This window comes from Notechis scutatus, chromosome 1 (genome assembly GCF_049901735.1).
Source record: "Notechis scutatus isolate UNSWTSFEM ecotype Mainland chromosome 1, rNotScu1.2, whole genome shotgun sequence".
NCBI classification, from domain to species: domain Eukaryota; kingdom Metazoa; phylum Chordata; class Lepidosauria; order Squamata; family Elapidae; genus Notechis; species Notechis scutatus.
In genome coordinates this window covers 68589123-68608440 of record NC_142009.1, presented here as the reverse complement: position 1 = coordinate 68608440, position 19318 = coordinate 68589123, and the positions used below count along the sequence as shown (strand labels likewise).

The window sequence follows — 19318 nt, the reverse complement described above, 5'->3', positions numbered from 1 at the left end:
TAAACAGTCAATGTCACCTTGGGATTTATAACTGTGATTTTTGAATTATTGAAATCCAGTCAAAATATCCAAATAACAGCTACCACATTCAGTTTAATATAGTAATTCAGAAAAACTATTTTGGTTAAGTACTGATACTGATACAATCAATTCCTCTTTAAATGCAATGAGTGCAATTTTGTTACATGGCCACTAAAAGTTATTACAAATGTTCATTAATTTTTCATATATTTGACACACATTGATTATTGTTCCAAAATAGTTACATAGAAGCCTTTCATCTATCATTTATTTAAGTGATCGTAAGAAAACCATTAATTTATCCTCAGAATGTTATAAATCATGCAATATAATTTTTCCAGGATGACAAGCAGCAAATAAATTTGCTTCGAATATCCTAACAAACATAAAATAAATAAGATTCAACTCATTGCCAAAAGAAATCACTAAGCTTCCTAAACAGAACACAAATGTTCATTGAAAAAAAATACTCTTCATATAATGCCATCCAAACCCTGTTTGAATTTGAACAACCAGATTCATCCCTTTTGTCAATTATTTTTTCAAATACTGGAATACTGAACTCCCCTTAAGGATTGTGTTTGCTTTCTCACAAAACATTTTATGTTAGGATACTTCTGCATATACTGCTTTCTAATATTACATATTATCATTTATTTTCTTAGCTAAATCATAAATTATAGATTTGTCACTCTTTTGCTGACCTCATCCACGCCTTTAGCATTTTAAGAGTAAAAACTGAAGTGTAGAGGACCTACTAAACCATCACACTTTATTTCTGATTTTAACTAAATATAAGACAAGAAGAAGACAATTCTAATCAAATTCAATATTTGTTTTATATTCATATCTAAGTAAAAAGGGCAAAGAAAACTGGAAAAAATCAGAAGTGTTTTCTGATTATTGACATATATTATTTAAAATAAACAAATAAATAAATAAAATAAAGTAGCAGTATATTGGCTGCATCTACACCAAAAGCCAGACAGAGAACTATTTGCACAGTTCTCACTGAATTCTTAAAATATTATTCCTGAGAGTTGGGCTGTTCTCAAAAAACAGCACAGATATTCCTAAAGAAAGGACTATTCCTACTTCCAATTTTGGCCAATTCTAAACATCAGATCAGCCATGCTACTGCAGTCAGCAGCTGCCCAAGATAAAAAAGAACAAAAACCAAGCATTACTGCTTATTATAATCTGTGCAAATACACATGCATTTGGCAATACATTTGAAACAAATAAGGTAGAAAGTAAAACTAAAGGGTAACTTTAACCACATTATTGTTTTATTTTACTCTGACTAAAGTATAAATTTAGTTGTGGCAAAATGATAAAAAGTTCTTTCATAGACGAGAAGACAAATATGTGAATTTTTGTTTCTCTTTATCTCTTCTTTTATATTACATAAAAATCCTTTACTGTTCATAAAGAGTTTATTTCTACATTCACTAGCAGCTCAGCCTGCTTAGTATCCTCTTCCAGAATTTGGCAGAATTCTAATAATTCTAATATATAAAAAATAATATAACTCTAATAATTAAACCATCTTATACTACAGAATGCAACACTGATTAATTTACATTATAAATTTGAAATATAAAAAGATGTGGTTTTAATTTTTAAAGGTCACAATTAATACTTACGAGAATTAAAACTGCTGTAAGAGAAAGCATTAAAGCAGAAACAATAGCTGGAGCTCAGGACAAATAACTTATTTTTTAAATTAAGAAATAATGCATATACCCTTCCAGGAAGAACAACCGCTTTAACCACTCTGGATATTCCAAGATCATACAAACACAGAACACTTCCTTCTGTTTCTTCCAAACCAATTAACAGTCCATTTCTTTTCTGCCAGGAAAACTCTTTCACTGCAAGAATAGTGGGTAGCTGTTCATTCACTCCATTAAAACGATATGCTGACAGTCGTTCTCCTGTGATCGGGCTTACAATTTCAAGTTGTGGTCCACATGCAAGGCAAGCCAACCCACTTCGACCTAGAAGAGAAGAAATATATATAAGAGGAAATCTTATCTCTGAAAAATAGAACAATTGGAGAAACACTGGAGGGAAAGTCTTGCATCAGGCACTAGGATTTATTAATTCCATATCTTAGTCACATACCATTTGAAACACACTCTAGACCAGTAGTTGCCACCCAGTGGGCTGCGGACCACTGGTGGTCAACGAGAAAATTTTGGCGGTCTGCAGAGAAATGTCACCCCCAAAGCACCCCCCAAAGCAATTAATCCAGGCTGCGCAGGAACACAAGGCTGCACTGCCCACATGGCCCGCCCACCTGCTGACCCCCACCTTTCAGCCAAGCACAAACCTGACCTTGAGTAGAACTATGCGAGCCGGAACTACGGTAGAAGGTAAGACCAACGGCGGGGAGGAAATCCGCCCGGGTGGCTTGCTGACATTGGTGGGAAAGTCGGTCCCATATTCCAGAGCTGTAGTAGTCACAGGACTGGCCCTTTGGTCATCCCGGAGGAGCTCTGGGATGACCAAAGGGCCAGTCCTGTGACTACTGCAGCTTTGGAATATGGGACCGACTTTCCCACCAACATCAGCAAGCCACCATCAGTCAAAATTCATATTAGTGGTCTGCAGGATTTAAAATTATGAGTTTGGTGGTCCCTGAGGTCCAAAAGGTTGGCGACCCCTGCTCTAGACTAAATAGCCCAGTAAATTTAATTGATGAGTTCAGAAAAAAATTATATACTGCAATCTGCAGCAGCATGCTTATGCCTCACATTTTTAAATTATTTACAAATGAGAACACTTCCTAAAAACTATGGTGTTTCACACAAAAAATGCTAATTCCTAAATACTCTTATGATTCCTGTTTAAGCAAATGCAAGGATGAGTACAGAGTGGCAAAATATTTTCCAGTGGAACAATGATTCAGCCCTCTATTGGTAACAGGATTAAGTCCAAGAGAAGAATGAACTCAGATAAAGACAACTGTAGCAAAGGCTTAGCAAACAAAGCACTTATTGCTTGGAGAATGGAGACATTGCTTCAGGATTATATTGCGTCTAGTGCTGAGTAATAGCACGCATTTTTAACTTGTCTCCAATGCATTTTTTAAAAACTTAGAGGTCAGATCATATACTATATATCTAAGATAAAAATGGCTTATGCTATATAATTCAAGATAATTTATGAATTTCATATTAATTCCTGAGAATCAAATCACCAGAAATTTATATGGATAATGCTGCTCCCATTGAAAGCAAAACATTATTCAAGAAATATGATGGAGCAAATATAATGAGTAAGGTTAACTTTTAAAACTTCCCTTGGTGTTAATAAGGCATGTACTTGCTACTGGATATTTAAATCAAAGATATCCACAGGGTGAAAAATACAGCAATGATATATTAGCACACTTTCAACAGTTTGTTGAAGTTCTGAATTTATAAAAGGACAACCAATTATGAACAAACACTTTGAAAACTGAAACTGCTACACAGTAAAAAAAAGAATAAGAATCCAAAGCTATTTTAAAGCTATTAACATTTGACTAAACTTTAGAATTGGGCTACATTTAAGCCAATGTGGATTATCTAACACTGGACTTATCATAAATTTTATCTTCTATACAGATAAACCCGCTGTAGTTCTACAATCAGATTTTGCATTTAAAGAAATATAAAAGGCAGTATGTCCAACAATAGAAGTACTGATTCAAGAAAAGTCCTTCCTATACTAAATTGTAGATTCATGCAATTTACTTCTCTACCCCATTTTTCTTTGCCCTCACGGAAATATTTAATCATGCATATCACAATAATCTTTTGTAGTTTTAATAATTAAGAAGTATAGGCTCAAATGTTTACCTCCTGTGAATTTCCCAGAAAGTACACAATCTAGTGTTATCTCATCTTCTCCAAGTGCTTGTATTGTCACATCTGGAAACTGCAGTAGACAGCTGGTTACATGAGCAGTTAGGTCTCGCATGTTTCACTATAAAAAATGCAATGGGAAGTTTATTCAATTAAGCAGTTAGTGCCAGCAAATTACAAATACTGTACTATAAAATACAGTACTGTACACCAAGGCTGTGGTATAGCATGCTAAAAGAAATCCAGATTTTAATTAATTTCTTTTAAGTCTCTTTAATTGTAATTATTTTCTTTTAAGTTTTTTTTTAAAATTTTAAAGAGTATATGACTAATAAGGCTAAAAGGGAAAAAGAGAGCTGAATTTTCTGTTTGTTTCCTCCCCCTTACTCTACCTCTTGCATTAAATAAAAAAAAACTTCCAGCAATTCTGACAGGTGCAAATGACAACTAAATAAATGGTGCTAGGGTTAGGGTCTGGGTAATTGCAGGGGCATCTTTTTTCCTAAATTCCCTGCCAAAGTGCAGATGGAGGTGTTGATTGCTTTCTCACCTCACCCTCTCTCTCTTAATAAATCAGAGGATGATTAGGAAGTAGAACTGCTCCTTTTCTGAATTTCAGTTTAAGGCTGCTGAGGTTGAAGAGTTGGAGGAACCAGGAATACTGCAGTTCTAGAATGTAAAATTGGACTATGTCAGACAATATTGAACAGCCATGTTATACTGTCTCCCTGAGGCCTGACTTAGCAGGGGGAAGGATAGAAAACAATTCTTTCCTACCTTCAGCAGGCAGTAAGCATTGCGCATCAATGAAGTAGAGAAGGCCTCTTACACAAATGACTACTTTATCTAAGACCTTAAGTTTTTCCTCCCTTCATACTAATACTGAGGGGAGGTTTGCTGTTGCAGCAGCCAATACCTTCAGTATACACCTAAGCACTGTTGGGTGCTGCTCTATGCCCAGGAGCTAGATTTGATTCACTCAGCAGACAAGGCAAGTACAATCATTGTGTGTAGGGCTCAGATGTTACTGATAAGGCAGCGGTATATCAACCTGCATAAGTCAATGGAGGCTACTAGATAAAATTTACCAGAATCAGTCACATGCTTACAAATTATATCTGACAAGAAGGAGCCTTGGTACTCTCTGAGCTTGTTTTCTTGCAGACGTTTCATTACCTAAAGTAGGTAACATCAGTGCAGTAAAATCAGTGGGTAAAGTAGGTAACATCAGTGCATGATGTTACCTACTTTGGGTAATGAAACGTCTGCAAGCAAACAAGCAAACTCAGAGAGCACCAAGGACCCTTCATGTCAACCCTCAGCTACAAATATTATTTTATTAATATCTGACATTGCCCAATGAGCTCAGGACAGGCAGGGCCAGCACTAAAATCACCTTGCCAGGCTCCACAATTTATCATTAGCACTCTTATAGGCAAGTAGCGTAAGAGTGCTATATATTTCAAGTCAAGGTGAAGGCAAATGCTAGACCTTAACAAGAGACATATGTGTGCCAGTTGTTGTCCATTTTTTTCTATGAATTATCACACCAATGGCAATGAAGAATTATGATTTAGTTGGCTAAGGGAGGGGAAGATTATTAACAACTGAATCTGTTTTAGGTTAATTTACATAATATCAATGTACTTTTCAAAGATGAAAAGCATATATATTTAAATTTCAGATTTTGTGATACTATCCTGACCAGTGAAATGAGATAATAGCAAAAGTGACTATATTATTGTACTTCAAATACCTGCTCTTTTACTAAAAAAAATCCATAGAAAATGTTTCTATAGAAATATATAGCCCTTTATTATATTATTTTAAATTTTAAAATGCAAACCTTAGCAATATGAAAAGAGTTTTATTTAGTTTAAATCAGTTTTAAGAAATTTGCAAAAAGCAAATTAATGAAGACTTGGGAACATGGTTTAAGCATGCAAAATGTTTGATATCATTCCATGAACAATAATTTTCAATAAGTCAAACTATAATTGTTAATAAATCCACTATAGAACTAAACACTTGTAGGAAAATATATCTTTACAAAGTAATAAAAATATTAAAATCTAGTATAGTATACAGTATTACGTCTTTATAAATTATACTTAAAATATACCTTTAACCCGAGTTTCTCCCAGAAAAGTCTGTAAATATGTAAAAACTTATCCACAAGTGCACAGCATGACTGTGAATAGTCCTTTTGAGCTTGCTTTAACTGTTTACTTGGTAGAATGCCCTCAACTGGCTATGCTTTTACTGGATTAAGCTATGGGATCTATGTCCTTAATTCACCATCACTGAAGTTAAGGAGGTCTTTGTTATCAGCTTCATGGAATGCCATGAAGCTTTGCTGGCTGAGGAATTCTGGGAGTTGAAGTCCACAAGTCTTAAAGTTGCCAAGGTTGGACACCCCTGGCCTAGACCATTTGGGATAGCCCAATTATCATTTCTAGATTTATTTCCTTTAAAGGTTTTTGTAGTCAGCATCTAGATTATTTGTAGAAGAAAAAAAATCATGTGCTTAATTTTTTTAAATGTACTGATTTCTTCAGAAATCAGGAAAGACTTTATTTTGGAAAAATGCTGTTGATAACAAGATCAGTGCTAAAAACAATACTAGTATGTTCTACATACTATTTTAGACCTTGTTTGTTCAACATTATATCTAAAAATAGTTTCTAAGCTGCAATATATTGCGCTTACAGGAAGCTAGTATACGTAACAGTGGAAAAGAAATTGTAAATTACATGTTTTATACACAATAAAAGATAATAAAATTGTCTATTTATTCCTTCAGTGAATTTTATAACTATATTGCTTTTCTTAAGCCTTAAATACATTTTCTTCAAAGACCACAAAACATTTTTATAATGATACTTTGTGATAGTTTTTTTGTCTTGATTTAGTTTACTGTTTCCCTGAAAATATGACCTACCCTGAAAGTAAGCCTTAGTTTAGCTCTGCTATTGGCTACAGAGGCCTTTCCTGAAGGGCCTCTGACGGTGAAGTGGAGGTCAGGGGCACCACATACGTCATTCTGGATCTCATTTCTCTGCTGCTGTCAGAGGCCTTCCAGAAAGGTCTCTGACAGTGAAAAAGAGGCAGGGAGTGACATGCGCGAGCAGCAACAAGTGGCCGCAGAAGTGGCCCAGCAATGGACTCCTGCTGGGTGGGGCTGTTGGTGCCACAGCCACAAAGGTGAGTCAGTGGAAGACAACCCCCCCCCCCCAAATTAAGACCTGCTGTCTTTTTGGTGGCAAAAATATAAGACTGGGTCTTATTTTCGGGGAAACATGGTATCAGAATGTAAAAATACTGGGTTGTTGGGTTCTACATTTAACAATAAAACTAGTTATTTTAGAACATTTGCCAGAGGAATTTTTATTCATGACAACGAAGGCAATTCAGTTTACAACTTATTTATTTCCATTCACATTCCATGCAAATGTGTGACTAACAATCAACTAAAACATCAACAAAAATAGCAATTAAAATATATTGCACCAGGGGCAGCTTATGTATCCATAACCAATAAACCCTATATTTAACTAGCCACATAAAGCACTTAAAATGGATTCAACTAATCACCTGGCTCAATGCTGGGAGAAAGAATCAGGAATTCAGCGCCTTGTAAAGGCAAGCAAGGATAGGCCACTTGTCTCTTATGATAGAAACAGCGGAATAGAAAGTATGCTCTCCTGGGTCCTATCAGAAGGTGCATCAAATATAAGTGATCTTTAACAAATCAACCTTATCTGTTTTTGTGGGACAGCCAAAAGAACTGGAGACAAAAGAGCCATGGAAATAATTGGAGCTTGTTGGTCCCAAGGATATGGATTGGGCTTCGGAAGCTGAGAGCATGGTTGCCCGAATTAGGTCCTTTCTAGTTGGCTAAGTCCTGTGTCAGGAAATACTTTTTGGTTTCATCCAAAATTCATTCTTCAGTGATGGGGTGGACTGTACTCAAGAAACTATTTCTGTACCCAATGATGTTGGATAATTTCCATGTTTTCAACCTTTATTTTGAAGGGAAAGTTGCAGAGATGATGATCAAGTTGCAGCTTAAGAGGGCTCTAGAGCAGGGCTGTCAAACTTGTATCGTTACATGACCTATCGCTACTTTTTTCCCCTTCACTAAACCAGGCGTGGTCGTGGTCATGCATGATGCCTCTAGACTGCAGGCACAAGTTTTTCACCCCTACTCTAGGAGAAATAGATTATCTTGGTGTTCTTCCAGGAGTTTCAAGCCTGTGTATAGCACTGAGATGGCATTAAAATCACTTTTGAGTGATCTCTGATTGGAGGGAATGCATCCCCACTGGTCCTCCTTTTTTCTCTGTAATATTCAATACAACTGATCATAGTATTCTTCTGGACTGGCTCAAATGGTTAAGAGCAGGGGCATGCTGGTTAAAACAGTTTTGCTGGCATTAGGTATAGTCAATATGCTGTTGACATGGAATTTTACATATTTACTGAAAGCCAACCAGGTAACTCTGTCAAGGTTGGGAAGGATCAAATATTAGGGTTAGGCTCAATCCTAATCAGATCAAGTAGCTATGGGTTATGGGATTGCTTGAATCTGGGATTTTCCATTGATGCTTCTGGATAAGGTAGTCTTCTCCCAGACAGAACTCCAGATTTGAATGATTTTATCTGCCACATACTTCAGATAATCCTTAACAGTATCCTGCAGATGATTATTTTGCCCTCCCTCCCACCTCACTTTAAACAGGGTCATCAAATACCAATTCAGCATGCCAATAAGAACAAGAAAAATACATTGTGCAGCTCTTATTATATTAAAGTATATGCTGCTATGTGTGTTCAGATAATGTGATCATTTAACCAAACTAGCAGAAAATAATGTTTAGCTTTTGAGATCACTTAAAAAAAATAATCTCTTCACAGGGGAACCCAGTGTTCATGTGTTCAACATTCCTAATCTAGAACAACCAACTATGCAGCAGTCTCTGGATATAGATTAACTTCAAGGCAAAGGCTGCTGACATGTCAACAATTTGATTATCAATCAAATATTTTGTACATTTTACCAACATTTATAAATCAGTTGGAAATCAGATACGCCAATACATTCTGTGACTATTTCCTCTTATCAAGGCATACTTTTCCTTTCCTGTCATTCCTAAAGCATACACTAATAGTCTTCATGTTTGTTAATTACTTTGACTCTGGAAAGGTAGGTCAAATTCAAATGTAATCCTGATAATTGTCTACATGTTAAAACACAGATGCATTAACAGCTCACCCTTGTTTATATCTAGCTTATTTATATCTATATCTTCCTACCTAGCTGTCAGGTCTAAGCAGGTTTCACACTTCAGGGACAGGGATATTTTCAAATGCACAAAACAGCTCAGTGCTGTTACTTTTAGGATAACTTTCTTCTTACAAAATTTGCAATTGGGGGAGGGGAGATTTTAAAATGTCACCCGCCACCCAAAGCCTTGAAGCGTCTTTTGTCAGTTCAAATTCTATAAAGTCGCTGGGCAGCATTTCATGATCGCTGCCTTATTCTTATCAGGTGAAATCACAATTAACACCAAGTATTACACACTGGGCCCTGTAAACGGAAAAGTCTGGTTGGTTTCGAGAAATAACTTGCACACTTGTTGAAAGAAATGCGATTAAACCAATCCCAGCCTCCTCCGCAGTCACAAAACCAACCAGACTGTCCAAGCAGCAAGAAGTCCAGGCCAGGCCTATGATCCGACGGACTCTTAAAAACAAAACAAAAAACAAAAAAAACCATGGCTGTTTCATCTCGTTTTAGCGATTACGCCTCCAAGAAGAGAGAGACTCATGGCCAGGAACGAGGGCCTGCGAACAAAATCCAAAAGGCTGCCTTCGCTAAAGTAGATCAGAGGCACCGGGGCAGGGCCTCAGGAAGAGAGCACGCCGACCTCGCCTTCCTTCAGAGTCCGGTAGATAGCGCGAAGCACGTTTTTCCTCCTCCTCCTCCTCCCCCACTCAGGTCTGAAACTGCCGCCAGGAAAGGACCCGCTCGACCCGGCCAGAGCGGCTCTCCCGGCGCCTGGCGATAGCGAGGAGGCCGGAGCGACGGGGCTGGAAGGGGAAGGCCGCCCCCTGCCCCTCCCCGTCAGCCTGGCGGGGTTCCGAAGCTGCAACGCAACGAGGGCAGCCCCGGATCTCCCCCCCGGTGTCTCCAACGGCTGGTTACATAACAAGCCCGACGACGGCCCTCCTCTTCCCCGCCGAACGGGGCCTAGTTAGGGAAGCCCCGCTTGCCGAACCGAGCCGGTCGCCCAGCCCTTGGCTCTTCGGCCAAGCGTCTTGTTCCCCCCGCCCCCGTACCTGCTTCGGAGGCGGGGGTTTGCCGCCTGGGCTGCGCCGCTCGCGTTATCACCCTCAGAAGAGCAGCATCTCTCCCGCTTCCGCCGCGGCCGTTTTAAAGAAAGCTGGCGGGCTCCCTGGGCCAGGCCTACTCAGCCGCCCGTCACCGCGCTCGCCCGCTCTCTGCCTACGCAGCAACCTCCTCTTTCTTCCCCCCCTCCCCACCACCCGATCACTCACCGGCTGCAGGAAGAGGAGGAGGAGGAGGGCCCGACGGTGGAGGGACGAGGTCTCGCGAGAGCAAATCACAGCCGTCGCGGGAATTTTCAAATCCCTGTTCTCTTGCGGTTGGTTTAAGTGGATGTTCTAGAGAGGACACCGTAGGAAGTCCTCGGATGCAGTTTCCACAAAACTACAATTCCCGGCATGCGTTGCTTTGAAGTTTGAACGCGCTTTGGCCAGGCCACGGCAGGGCAATTTACCAAAACAACAACATACAAATTTCAAAAGGGAATAGTGGTCGATCTGCTCCTGGCAGGTCTTACCCATAAACGACAACAACAACAGCAGCAACAACAACAAACAAACAAATCCAAAGATCCAATGATCCTCCCAAAGGAGGCAGAAAAGTAAAGAAAAGCATATGACTGACTGGGGAAAGCAACTCTCCCTTCTTCGGACTAAATCCTCTCTGTAGGAAAATAATGTTTTTTTGGTCTCACACCCAGGATAGTAACGTAATAAATGCTTTCTGTATTGTCAGTATGTGATTCTTGGAGTGAGCGCTATTCTTATGATGGGTCTTTGACCCACCGGTCTGGCCAGAGGCGCAAACATCAGTGTTACACTCTTAGGCTGTCTTTGCACTGTTTTGCAATTTCAGTCTCTAAAATCAGATGCATGGACAAAACTGAAAAATAAAAATAAATGACAACTTGATAATGACAAATGCATTATCTAGGAAGGTAGGGCAAGTAAATTCAACTATACTGAACCAGGAGAGCCAATGAATATTACATTAAAGTATGTATACACATATTTCTTGTCTTAGAAATTATGTCAAGTTTAATTTATAGCCTTCTGAATGCAAAAAGATGTTATACCCATCTTAATTTTAATATATTTCCATATCCTATATTGTGTACTTTGACATTTTGAGATCCCCTAGGCTCATGAAGTAAAAGACACTCCTTCTCAATTGCCATTACTCCTGGTAGGGACCTCTGCTCCATAGAATAAATTCCTTGCAGATATTAGATTGGTACTAATCTTGGCATTTTCCCACACAGCTGTTAAAATAGACTTTTCCTCCCAGAATTATCAAAAGTTAATATTGCCCATGTTTGATGTGGGTACCTATGATAACTGTATTGAACTGATTGATTATTTTAACTATTGGTTGGATTTATTTATTTGTTTGTTTGTTTGCATTCCAACTGACCAATCCTAAGTAGTTTGCTAGCCATAGGAAAAACAGGAACCAACATTCATTTTTTGGAGGAATTGTATTCCAACAATCCTGTCCACAAGACATATTGGAGTATAATCGAGTCGTCATCAGATTACTGAAAAATCAGGAGAGATGATATCCTTTAAACACTTGATACCAATGGAGAAGTGGTGGCTCCTGCATAGGCATGTTTCTTTAATCCAAATAACATACAAACAGCCCACCCCTGCCAGATGTTATTGGGAGAATGCAATTCTATAGATATTGAAGTCTTGAACCATGTAAGCTTTATTCTCTTGTTTAATTGTAGTGTGGCTTTTATATTTTTATTTTGTGTAAACCATGGTGTGATGCAAGATTTGGTGTATAAGTACAATAAATACAATTGTATAATAGAATCTCTACAGAGGCTGCACCCCATTCTGCCCAAACCAGTTCATACGATACTTGATGTTTGCTTTTTCTGAATACCATGTAGATTTTTAGCTCAAACATCTGCCCTCTGTGCTAGTCCTCCTCTGCTTAGCAGACAAATAGTTCTGGTGAATTCAAAAGCTTATATTCTTAAACATGATATCATCTAAAAATGTATTGCCCTGATATTGTTGTAATGCTTGTAAATCTCATATCTTGTGTAATGTAATATTCTATTGGCTTCTGACTACTCACTATCAACATGAAGGGATGCAGCCAATAGTGGTGGCAATAAAAATCAAGTGAATCAAAGGGGAAAAAAACCTTTATCTTAATATTAAGGCATCTCTGGATACTTCTTATGGTTGTTTTTTAAGTTCTCCTAAAGGCTTTCACAATGTATTCTTCCAGATTTGAAATACAGTTGCTATACAATTACTATCCAGCAGGGATCATTATGCAAGCAAAAACTTTAAATGAAAGAATATTTAAAACTGACGCATCCCAGAAGGAGGAGTGTCAAGGAGTATGCAGGAGGGAGCTCTACAGATTTAGAAAGTCATGCAGCACATGTAAGCTGTGGGATCCCAAGAATGAAATATTTTGGAGAATATTAAGAGGCAGAATTTCCCCAAAGGAGAAATGGAGAAAAAAAAATCTTAATAAAGGCAGGAAGCAGCCCCAGTCTTCCCACCATAAGAAAATAGCTTCAAACTAAGAAGCTTGAAGAGGCTGACCTTTAGGAATATATAATTTGTATCCATTCAGAAAAACTGGGCCAATCTATTCATAAATAAAACACTTTCAACCACAGTTCATACCTAAGGCTGGAGCTGATGGGATTAAGAATTTACATTCCCCCACCCAAATTCTATGGACAGGACATGAACTTTAGAATACGCTAGGATTCAGCCACTACCACTAACATAGTAAAAGACACAAGGCTCACAACCCCTGGAGCATCTCAATCACAAAACTGCAGAACCTTATAAAGATCCATCCACTCAACCATTTTGTCAGCCACCGCAGAAACATTCACCCCAGAAACAGGTTTCTGGCATCCAAATAAACAGAGACCTTCTTTCCAACCAGCCGGTCTCCATTTTATTTCCAGTGTTTTTCTCCTAGCTTGGAACCGGACTGGATTTTTCTTCCTACAAAACTTTACACTTCATCATGGTTCATCCACTCCCACATTTCCCACCAAGTAGGAAATCACATGTCCATGACTATACTTTCTGGCTTGAAAGAGGCAAGACTAGTTTCATACCTTTGGCTCCTGTTTGCATGAGTGCCCACGTGTGTGTGTCTGTGTGTGTGTCTGTGTGTATGTGCACACACACACACACTACCAGTGCACTGACCTTATGGATGTCTCTTCATCATCAAAAACCATCAATCCCCAAAGAAAAACTTTTGGTCTCCCATTGTATATTAATCTTTAAAATCCTCTGAGTTAGCGTATGCATCTGAATCCAGAATTTTCTAACCTTGTTACACATCCACCAAATACGATAAAATGTTTCTTCTTGTCATTCACATTTACAACATAAATTTGAAGTGTGCTAATGGTACCTCATTTTATTTTAAAAAATTCTTCAAGATGATAACAGTGTAAATTTCATTACTTTCAGCGCATATTTTCCCATTCTTCCCTCTCTATATTCTCTCTCCTTTGCTTGATCCTTTCCTGTTGCCTACGCGATCATGATTGCTTTCGTTGTGTAGAAAAGCAAACAGCTTACTCTCTTGAAATCCCTCTCTAATCTTTTTACTCTGGGCAGAGGAGAGGGAGTACATTATACTTACTGACTGTAATGGTGATCATGCGATTGAGGGGTGCTGCACAGATTGTAAATGGGCTGTGAAGCTATTTTTTCTTTTCTTCATTTTCTTTTCAGCATTGTTCTAATGCTGGTCACTGAACACACAGTTGATAAATGAGGACTACCTTTATATTCGTCTTTCTGTCATTTGAACTATAAGAGGAAACTGATCAATTTCTGCTCTTCCTTACCTTTTAGTCAACTGATCTATGGAGCCAGACCTGTTGTATGCGGTACTGTATATGCACAGAAATTTAGATGTCTCTTGAGAAGCATAGAAATTTTGCTGTTGGGAGCATTGAACAGCTCCTGGTTTTTTTTTCTTTGTTGGCAGTTTGAGACTATTTATTAGTTGGCCAGGTCGGTGGCAACAGTTAATCTTTCTTGTCTGGACTCTGAAACTGAGCTAAGTCAGAACTGGATGTGTGGGAACTACTCAGAAACTTGAGCGCTACAGACTAAATTGAAAAGTAAAAGAAAACCAAGAAAGGGCAATAAAGAACCATTTCTGTGCTATGAATCCATTGAGTCACCAGATATTAGGCTTTTAACACAAAATATCTATCTGGATAAGAAGATGGGAGATGTATACCTATTTCTTGATTTGACAGGTAAAAGTAAATGGATATTTACTTTTTTAAATGATAGGATGCTCTGTGTAATTTTAAAAAAAATAATTTTAAAGTTTTACAAAGCACATAAAAATGAATAAAGAGCAGAAGACAGAAAGAGAAAAAGAAAGAAAAAGAAAAGCTAAAGTAAAGAAAGATAGAAAGAAAGAAGCTTCCAATTTTCTTTGCAGGAAATATAAATACATGTACAATATTAATTCTTATTCTATTATTACAACCACCCCTTTTTATTATCCATTTTTTTCTAATAATCAAAACCACAATTCACAAGCATATTTTTTCTGTTTCATGCAAAAGGTATGATGTTTATTTGATGCCATATTCAGCTCATGCATCACACTTATAAAAAACACTTTCACCTGTTAAATTGCCTGTTACAATAACTGAGCAGCTTACATTTCATTTTTGATGATAATTATATACAACCATAACTCATTTGAAAAATACCAAAAGATGCACTCATATACCTTGAAACTGAGAATTACTTTTTAATAGAATGTTTTCTTTGTCTTTATGAGAAAGAACACAGAAATAAAGCAATAGGCTTACAGCTAACAACAAGCCCTTCCCCCCTTTACCTGAACGTTTCTTAATTTTCACTGCTTCCTGTAAAAAGTAGATAGTGATAACAGTTCAATTTCCCAGACAAGCAGCACTAGTTACCAACCTGTGAAATGCAGGTAGGACAACATTAGTTGCTGAATACTCTTCATGCTCTTAAGGGCCAAAAGAATTCTATTATATAAAATGAAATTATTCAAGAATCTTTAATACATTATACTTTACAATAATATAACATTTATGTAAACAATAAAGAACACATAACATCCATCCATTCTGATAACTGTTCTTCAAAATATAAAAGGAATCAAGACTTTTCTTGATCTTGGATAGGCTGTGAATGTCTTCAGATAAAACCTGTAAGAAAACATACACAAACATGAAAATGCAGATATGTACCCTAAATTATAAACCTGCTTTAAGAAGGTAGACTTTCACTTCTCAAATCTCTTCTGGTATATGGCTCTTCAAAAATGGGTCATAAATGGATCCAAAGTTTCAAAGAACGTTAACATTTAAATCAGAGGTGTCAAACTTGCAGCCCGGGGCCGGATGCGTTATGTGCTGGCCTCGCCCCTTCCCAGTTTAGCAAAGGGGGGGGGGGAGTCCCAATACGTCATGTGATGCCAACATGATGACGCCCGTGATTTAAATGATAAATGAAAAGTTAATTTTATGTCCTTCTCCCTAACAAAGGACCATCTGCCACTATGGAAACAATTCCGATGATGTCAAAACTCACTCTTTTATATTCACTTATAATTGTGACTTATTTAATTATGATAAACAATTATTTAATTATTTATAACAATTGCACTTATTTAATTGTTATATACATTCAGTAATTTGTAATGAAAAAATTATAGAATACTATACTATATGTTACTTTTATACATAATTTTCCTTTCACTTGTAAGCCACTTGAAAAGACTCAGTACTTCTGGAAGACAAGATTCAAACATTTGATGTCTTCCAGCAGGGTCAAACTTCAACTGATATTATTTGTAGAGAACTCCTGCTCGCTTTGAATAGCAACTAGCTGGTAAGTGTTGATTATCATTATACAAATTACTGGATGTTAATGTCAGAGATCTATATTCAGCATTATTTATACATCATGAGAAAAGTCCAAGAATAAAACAGTGGAAGAGTCGCCACCGGTAGTCCTCAATGTACGAGCACAATGGAGCTCAAAATTTCTGTTGCTAAGCAAGGCAGTGTAAATGAGTCATGGCCCATTTTACAACCATTGTTACTATGGGTGTTAGGCAATTCACAAGCAAATCTGGTTTCCCTATTGATTTTGCTTGTCAAGAAAGGTTGAGAATAACAATTTCAGGATCCAGCCATTGTAAATACATGCCAGTCGCCAAGCATCCAAAGTCTGATCACATGACTAAGGGGATCCTGCAACAGTTATAACTGTGGGAACTGGCCATAAGAAACATTTTTTGGTGCTGTTATAACTTTAAATGGTCATTAAATGAATGGTGGTAAATTGTAAATTAAGGACCACCTGTATTTCTAGGTATTTTCTACAAGGTTTTTATGCTTGGCTAAATAAAACTTAAGTAATAGAATAAAAAGTTATAAGACCTTGTTGAATGTTTACAAAAGCCTCAGCTTTAAGGATAACATGAAAAGAAAGTTCTTATTCTAATTTTCTAAGTTATCTATTCAGTGTGGCTCCTACAGAAAACGTTGTGTATATTTGTATGACTAGTGGCATACACAATTCAGTATTTGAAGTTTTAGGGCCAAAGCAAGAAGACAATAGACATGCTGTGTGCTAGGTCCTATAAATTACACAAGTGAAGCAGATCTGTGTGGAAACAAAAGAAAACAAGGGTAAATGGAAAAAGCTGATGCTTCAGCAGTTTCTAATCCACTTGTAGAAGGCCACAACTAGATAAATCCATTGACTATCTTATGTGGTTTGACAATGACTAAGGTAGCTACAAAATTCCTATCTAGAAAGACAGACATTTCCATGGACTTGCTGTTTGGCTTCTAGAATAAAACAGATAGAGACACATATGTTCTCATGTGCCTTGTGCTATAGGCAGCTCACACTTAGATTTGCTAAAAGAAAGGATCACAGACGAATTTCCCCAGGGTCACAGTGCCCATCCAAACAGAACTATAATCCGCAGCTGCATTTCTCATTTTTAAGGGCCCACAGGAGATTATTTTAGTGCACTGGAGTCAATTTTAGTGCACTGGAGTCAATTTGGATCAAAGGCAGAGTATTAATATTTCAAATAAATGGGCATCTTCTTACTTATCTTTTACTGTTTTATCTATTTTGACAATTCTGGGAGGCAAATATTTGAGCAAGATAGATTGAAGCATAACTGCATATTTCTTGCTAATAACACAATGTTAGTTTTGTGAGGGAGAAGGGAATTTTAGTGAAAAGGGGAATCAGAACAGTTTACAATACAATAAAAATAGAACGGAGATGTGGCGGAGAATGTGCATAATCTGTTTCCCAAAACAAACGTATACACCAGAGGTCCCCAAACTTGGCAACTTTAAGACTTGTGGACTTCGACTCCCAGAATTCTGGGAGATTTATTTATTTATTTATTTTATTTGGTTTGTCAATTGCTTACAAGATAAACATAGTTATGAATACATGGATACAGATAAGAAAAATAAAAGAAACAATAGGACAGGGACGGTAGGCACGTTGGTGCACTTATGCACACCCCCTCCAGACCTCTTAGTAGTAGACAGTCTAAGGTTAAAGTTTTTGGGGTTTGTGGAAGAAACCACAGAGTCAGGTAGAATATTCCAGACATTGACCACTCTGTTGCTGAAGTCATATTTCCTGCAATCAAATTTGGTGCGGTTTACCTTGAGTTTGTATCTATTGTTTGCTCTTGTATTGTTATGGTTGAAGCTGAAGTATTCATTGACAGGTAGGATGTTGCAATGTATGATTTTATATACCGTGTTTCTCATATAATAAGGCCGGGTCTTATTTTTTTTTTGAGCCCGAAAAAATGGCTAGGCCGTCTTTTCGGGGTAACTTAATTCCCCCCTTGCATCTTCGGGCGGGCAGGCAGCGATGGCTTGGATGTTGACCTCGGCGTTGGTGGGGCACTTCATATTGGGGTCAACGTAGGCAGCACCATATCTGGGTGTGCAACAAAAGTACTTCCTAACGGCAAGCCCCCGCCATTTCCCCCATTTCGAATGTTTTAATATAGGCCTTAATTTGGGGGAGGGGCTTAATTTCATTTCATGCCTATAAAACATGCTGGGACTTCCTATTGGGGGAGGCTGTATTGTTGGAGAAACAGGGTACTATACTTAGATCGGACCAAAGGCGGCATAGTTCTAGGTTTTCTAGGTCTAGAATTTCAAGTCTTAAAGTTGCCAAGTTTGGAGACCTCTGGTATACACTAACACAATGTATGTTTGGAAAAGGAAAAAGAGCACAAGCACAGAGTATAAAATCAATGGGAGCAAGATGAAAAGAAGGAATGCAACTGCTTTAAGAATTGCTTTAGTTGAGGGTACAATACCCTTTTTCAGACAAGCAGAAGCCTGAAAAACAAAAAAATGAGTTGCTTTAATAAGCAGCAGAGAGGCATCACATTCATGGAATGGTCCGAAGCACTTATTCTGAAGCTTTCACAGTTCTGACCAATTGGCCTTTTACTTATTTATTTATATATTGAATTTAGATAGCACCCCCATCTCACTCATAGAGCAATTCCAGCTTGATATAGAAAAGCTCATATATATTATTCCCTGCTTCTGAGCAATATTGTTAACTAAAATGTTGTCAGACACCACATTTTGTACAGCATAAAAATACCTATGGTGATGATAAGCACGTGGTCCAACGCAGGTGAGTGTAAAAAATGCAAAGGCTAAAGCCGGTAGAGACCAGGTCGCTATAGCATATCCAAACCATTCCAGGATTTCTCCAAAGAAATTTGCTCCTGAGACATATGCAAACAATCCTCCTGCATAGAAGAGATTCATTTAAATACTCTTGAGAAACAGCAGCTAATTACTATTATTATTATTGTTATTGTTATTATTTGTTTATGACTCCCTTGAAGAATTGTACCAAAACTGAGTGCTTATGTGAAAGGTTGGACAATACACATTGTTTAATACAGAGGTGTCAAACTGGCAGCCCACGGGTTAGATGCATCATGTGCAAGCCGCATATATATTATTCCCTGCTTCTGAGCAATATTGTTAACTAAAATGTTGTCA

The 19318-nt window shown here is 37.7% G+C and overlaps 2 protein-coding genes across 8 annotated transcripts in view; both read right to left on the bottom strand.

Annotated features, from left to right (window-relative positions):
- Nucleotides 1–10866, bottom strand: part of AHCTF1 (AT-hook containing transcription factor 1) — a 51881-nt gene extending 41015 nt beyond the window's left edge. For 5 of the 7 annotated variants that reach the window (XM_087966975.1, XM_087966956.1, XM_087966987.1 and 2 more), the window contains exons 1-3: nt 10218–10443; nt 3870–3996; nt 1768–2021 (exon numbers count right to left, since the gene is read on the bottom strand). In XM_087966975.1, the coding sequence (XP_087823101.1) occupies nt 1768–2021; nt 3870–3990 (375 nt within the window). In that variant the 5' untranslated portion in view covers nt 3991–3996; nt 10218–10443. Of the gene's footprint in view, nt 1–1767; nt 2022–3869; nt 3997–4425; nt 4444–10217; nt 10444–10848 lie in introns of those variants that run through there. The other 2 variants (XM_087966962.1, XM_087966968.1) reach the window with 2 other exon arrangements.
- A 4116-nt stretch (nt 10867–14982) lies between these two features.
- Nucleotides 14983–19318, bottom strand: part of SRD5A2 (steroid 5 alpha-reductase 2) — a 28015-nt gene continuing 23679 nt past the window's right edge. The window contains exons 4-5 of the mRNA XM_087966947.1: nt 18909–19059; nt 14983–15436 (exon numbers count right to left, since the gene is read on the bottom strand). Of these exons, the coding sequence (XP_087823073.1) occupies nt 15370–15436; nt 18909–19059 (218 nt within the window). The 3' untranslated portion in view covers nt 14983–15369. The remainder of the gene's footprint in view (nt 15437–18908; nt 19060–19318) is intronic.